At 48.5% G+C, this 5489-nt stretch overlaps 1 protein-coding gene across 1 annotated transcript in view; it reads right to left on the bottom strand.

Moving 5' to 3' along the window:
• Positions 1–1265: 1265 nt before the first annotated feature.
• The window catches only part of LOC107296692 (mothers against decapentaplegic homolog 6-like), a 7722-nt gene continuing 3498 nt past the window's right edge, over positions 1266–5489 (bottom strand). The window contains exons 2-3 of the mRNA XM_015826040.1: positions 4197–4289; positions 1266–1804 (exon numbers count right to left, since the gene is read on the bottom strand). Coding sequence (XP_015681526.1) covers positions 1266–1804; positions 4197–4289 — 632 coding nt within the window. The remainder of the gene's footprint in view (positions 1805–4196; positions 4290–5489) is intronic.

The raw sequence follows: 5489 nt of genomic DNA, 5'->3' as shown, positions 1-5489 counted from the left end.
ACTTTAACTCCCAGAATTCCTCCTGGCTGAGGGATTCTGGGAGATGAAGTCCACAAATCTTAAAAGTTGCCAAGGTTGGAGACGCCTGCTCTGCTCCATCCTTGCGTTACAATTTGGCAGAGACTTCTTGCTCCCCCCCAAAATAAAAAAAAAAGTGGGGTCTCCTGCTTTGTAAGTGCATCTGTTTTGCCTGCTGGGGGCAAGCATTCCTCGACTTATGACTTGTTTCGTTTAGCGACCGTTCGAAAGTACAACAATGCTTTAAAAAAGGACTTAGGGTTCTTGCACTTACGACCATCCCAGCATCCCCCACCCCAGGGTCAAAATCGGCTTGTATTTACGACGGTCACAGAATAGCAGAGTCACGTGGTCGCCGCTTCCCAGCCAGGGGTGTGTGTGTGTGTGTTGCAGTGAACCACTGCAGCAAAAACAAAATTGGGCACGACTCCTTTAATAACCTGCCTTGCTTAGCAAGGGAAATTCTGGTCGTTAAGTTGAGGACTGCCTGTATTTAGGTGGCAAAAGCAATAGGTAAATTCAGAAAAAGGGGCGCGGGGAGCCCCTTGAAAGCTTTAAGGCTTCTCCAGCAAAAGAACAAGAAGCAACGGATGGAAACTCATCCAGGAGAGAAGCAACCTGGAATGAAGGAGAAACTTCCTAACAGGGAGGACAATTAACCAGTGGAACTGCTTGCCTCCTGAAGTTGTGGGTGCTCTGTCACTGGAAGTTTTTAAGAAAAAAAAAAGGAAGAACCATTTGTCTGCAATGGTATAGGGTTTCCTGCCTGACCAGGGGGCTGGACTAGAAGACCTCCAAGGTCCCTTCCAACTCTGTTATTCTATGATTTCTTTTAAGGGTGAGGGGTGATATTATAACAGGGTTCAAATATTTGAGGGGCTGCCCCAAGGAAGAGGGGGGGTCCACCTCTTCTCCAAAGCCCCTGAAGGCAGGACGAGAAGCAACGGATGGAAACTCATCCAGGAGAGAAGCAACCTGGAACTAAGGAGAAACTTCCTAACAGGGAGGACAATTAACCTGTGGAACGGCTTGCCACTAGAAGTTGTGGCTGCTCCACCCCTGGAGGTTTTTAAGAAGCGATTGGACAGCCATTGGTCTGGGATGGGATAGGGTCTCCTGCTTGAGCAGGGGGCTGGACTGGAAGACCTCCAAGGTCCCTTCCAGCTCTACTCTATTCCAAAATATGAATTTGGGCATGGTGCGTTCCCACAACTCCTGTTCTGTGTTTCTTTTTTCTCCCAGCTGCTTCAACTCGGGGCGTTCAGCAGCACTTCCAGCCAACACGGACAAGAGGTAATGAACCGGCGGGTGTAAGTGGGACCCCAACCCTTCGCAAAGCTAATCCGGACCGTGTGCTCGTCGTGGGGACCCTCGCCGGCGGCTGGGCGCCTGGCGGCCAGGTGCGCGGCCCGCTCGTAATCGAACACCTTGACGGAGTAACCGGGCAGGATTTTGTGCACCGGAGGGGCCGAGCCGCCCACGGGCCCCAGAGTGGGGGAAGAGACAAAGAGGGGGTGCTCGCTGCGGTTGTAAGCCCAGACCCCGCTGGCTTCCTGGCTGAGTAACAAACCACGGCCGATCTTAGCCTGGGTCCTGCGGACAGCCTGGCTGCGGCTTCGGGATGCCAACTGGCCCAGGCAGAGCCCGTTGCCCTGGAGCAGGCTGGAGAAAACGCAGACATGGTCTTCGTGGACGGGATAGAGCCTCCCCACCCGGAGGCGGTACTCCCAGTAGGCCAGTTTGCACCAGTAGCCGTCCTTCAGGGAGCAGCGGGAGAGGGTGGTGTCTGCGGGAGAGAAGGGGACAAGCGTGTTTAGAGCCGGTCCTGGACTTACCAGCGTTTGTTTCGTGACTGTTTGAAGTTACATTGAAAAAAGTGGCTTAGGACCATTTTTCACTCCATCCATCCATCCATCCATCCATCCATCCATCCATCCATCCATCCATCCATCTATCTATCTATCTACCTATTTATCTTTCTTATCTATCTATCTACCCACCCACCTATATCTTTCTTATCTATCCATCTCTATATCTATCTATCTTTCTTATCTATCTAATCCATCTGCTCTATCTATCTATCTATCTATCTTTCTCTTTATCTATCTAATCCATCTGCTCTATCTATCTATCTTTCTTTCTTTCTTTTTCTCTCTTCTCTACCTATCCATCCATCCATCCATCTTATCTATCCATCTATCTTATCTATATATCTTATCTACCTACCTACCTATTTATCTTTCTTATCTATCCATCTCTATATCTTTCTCTTTATCTATCTAATCCATCTGCTCTATCTATCTATCTATCTATCTATCTATCTATCTATCTATCTATCTATCTATCTATCTATCTATCTATCTATCTATCTATCATATATGGACAATACATGTGGTCCTCATTTTACAACAGTTCATTTAGTGACCGTTCAAAGTTGTGATGGAGCACCCACAACTTCTGCAGGCAACCCTTTCCACAGGTTAATTGTTGTAACTGTCAGGAAATTCCTCCTTCGTTCCAGGTTGCTTCTCTCTCCTTGATTAGTTTCCATCCGTCGCTTCTTGTCCTGCCTTCAGGTGCCTTGGAGAAGAGGTGGACCCCCTCTTCTTTGTGGCAGCCCCTCAAATATTGGAAGACTGCTATCATCGCCTCCCTCCCCCGCTCCTTCTCTTCATTAAACGAGACATCCCCAATTCCAGCAACCGTTCTTCATATGTTTTAGTCTCCAGTCCCCTGATCATCTCCGTTGCTCTTCTCTGCACCCTTTCCAGAGTCTCAACATCTTTTTTTAAATATCGTGGCCACCCAAACTGGATGCAATAGTGACCATCCCTGGGGAGAGGCGGCCTCAAGACCGGCGGCGGAGCTTCGGGGCGGCACGTAGGTGTGGGAGCTTTTGGGGGCACCCTGTCTTCGGCTGGAAGAGGGAAACAGACCGGGCGCCCAGGCTGCTTTGGAAGTGGCTGGGTGGCCGGATGCCAACGGTCAACCCTGCTTTGTACGTCAAAGAGATTGTGAGCGTCTCGCTCTCTCTGGCGGCCACTTCCTCTTGCTAGAAATAAACACGCCGTCTTTCTGTCTGTGAGAAGGAATGAGGACAGCCGCCCCTAACGTGGGCTTCCTGGTTCCTTTCCCTCTCCGGGACAATCCACAAAACGTGGCACGCCCAGACAAACAAACCTTTCCTCTATTTTTCCCCCCCTCTCTCTCTCTGTCCCCCCCCCCCGGTTTGCCTCTCTGAAGGATGCATTTTTCCCTGGGGGGGGCGGGGGAAAGAGGAAGGGGTGCCTTTGGAAATGACCAAAATAAAATTCGGCAAAAATTTTTTTGGGGGGGTGCCATCTAACGACGGCCTGTTGAAATAACGGAATGACAGAGTTGGAAGGGACCTTGGGGGTCTTCTAATCCACCCCCCCACCCCCCGCTCAAGAAGGACCTTGTAACATTTCTGACAAATGGTTGAAAACCTCCAGTGATGAGGGAGGAAGGAAGGAAGGAAGGAAGGACGAATAACAGAGTAAGAGAATAACAAAGTTGGAAGAGACCTTGGAGGTCATCTAGTCCAACCCCCTGCTCAGACAGGAAACCCTACACCATTTCAGACAAATGGCTGTCCAGTCTCTTCTTAAAAACCACCAGTGTTGGAGCATTCACCGCTTATGGAGGCAGGTTGTTCCATTGGTTAATTGTTCTCACTGTCAGGAAGTTTCTCCTTAGTTCCAGGTTGCTTCTCTCCTTGACGAGTTTCCATCCGTTACTTCTTGTCCTGCCTTCAGGGGCTTTGGAGGAGAGGTGCCACCACTTTTCTTTGGGGCAGCCCCTCAAATATATTGAACCACGGCTATCGTGTCCCCACTTGTCCTTCTTTTCATTAAACTAGACCAGACTAGACACCCCCAATTCCTTCAACCGTTCTTCTTCGTGTGTTTTAGCCTCCAGTCCCCTGATCCTCTTGGTTGCTCTTCTCTGCGCTCTTTCCAGAATCGGAACGTCTTTTTTGTAACCACAATGAGGGACCCCAGCAAGTGGGAAAAGTTTCAATTAATTGCATCTGTTGATCTGGGTAAATGCTGAGGCCAATCACCCCAGCACCCATTGCGTGTTAGCTGCAACTTAAACAACCCCACGGCACACACACACAAACACAGCACAAACATCTCCCCTTCCATCCTACCTACCTTGCCATCCTCTGCAGTTGTTTTCTAAAATGCTGGTGCCGTTCAGGGGTGCAGGAAAAGGCGAGATCTTGCAATAGGGTGGAGGGGGGCTGTCTGTGAAAGGGACAGATGGAGAAAGCCCATGAGAAGCTTTGAAGTGTAGGTGGTCCTCAGCTTGCGGCCACAACTGAGCCCCCAATTTCTGTTGCTAAGCGAGACGGTTATTGTCAGCTTTGGCCCCATGGATGGATGGACGGAGAGACAGATAGATATAGAGGAGATAGATAGATAGATAGATAGATAGATAGATAGATAGATAGATAGATAGATAGATAGATAGATAGATAGATACAGCAGATGGATGGATGGATGGATAGAGAGAGAGAGAGAGAGAGAGAGAGAGAGAGAGAGAGAGAGAGAGAGAGAGAGAGAGAGNCGGGCCCCAGAGTGGGGGAAGAGACAAAGAGGGGGTGCTCGCTGCGGTTGTAAGCCCAGACCCCGCTGGCTTCCTGGCTGAGTAACAAACCACGGCCGATCTTAGCCTGGGTCCTGCGGACAGCCTGGCTGCGGCTTCGGGATGCCAACTGGCCCAGGCAGAGCCCGTTGCCCTGGAGCAGGCTGGAGAAAACGCAGACGTGGTCTTCGTGGACGGGATAGAGCCTCCCCACCCGGAGGCGGTACTCCCAGTAGGCCAGTTTGCACCAGTAGCCGTCTTTCAGGGAGCAGCGGGAGAGGGTGGTGTCTGCGGGAGAGAAGGGGACAAGCGTGTTTAGAGCCGGTCCTGGAATTACCAGCGTTTGTTTCGTGACTGTTTGAAGTTACATTGAAAAAAGTGGCTTAGGACCATTTTTCACTCTATCTATCTATCTATCTATCTATCTATCTATCTATCTATCTATCTATCTATCTATCTATCTATCTATCTATCTATCCATCCATCCATCCATCCATCCATCCATCCATCCATCTTATCTATCTTATCTTATCTATCTACCTATTTATCTTTCTTATCTATCTATCATCTATCTATCATCTATCTATCATCTATCTATCTATCTATCTATCTATCTATCTATCTATCTATCTATCTATCTATCTATCTATCTATCTATCTATCTATCTATCTTATCTATCTTATCTTATATTATCTATCTATCTACCTACCTATTTATCTTTCTTATCTACCCACCCACCTATATCTTTCTTATCTATCCATCTCTATCCATCTCTATATCTATCTATCTATCTATCTCTCTTATCTATCTAATCCATCTGCTCTATCAATCTATCTTTCTTTCTCTTTATCTATCTAAT

Source organism: Protobothrops mucrosquamatus, unplaced genomic scaffold, assembly GCF_001527695.2.
Source record: "Protobothrops mucrosquamatus isolate PMUCROS unplaced genomic scaffold, P.Mucros_1.0 scaffold2939, whole genome shotgun sequence".
Classification (NCBI taxonomy): Eukaryota; Metazoa; Chordata; class Lepidosauria; order Squamata; family Viperidae; genus Protobothrops; species Protobothrops mucrosquamatus.
This window is presented reverse-complemented; position numbering and strand designations above follow the sequence as displayed.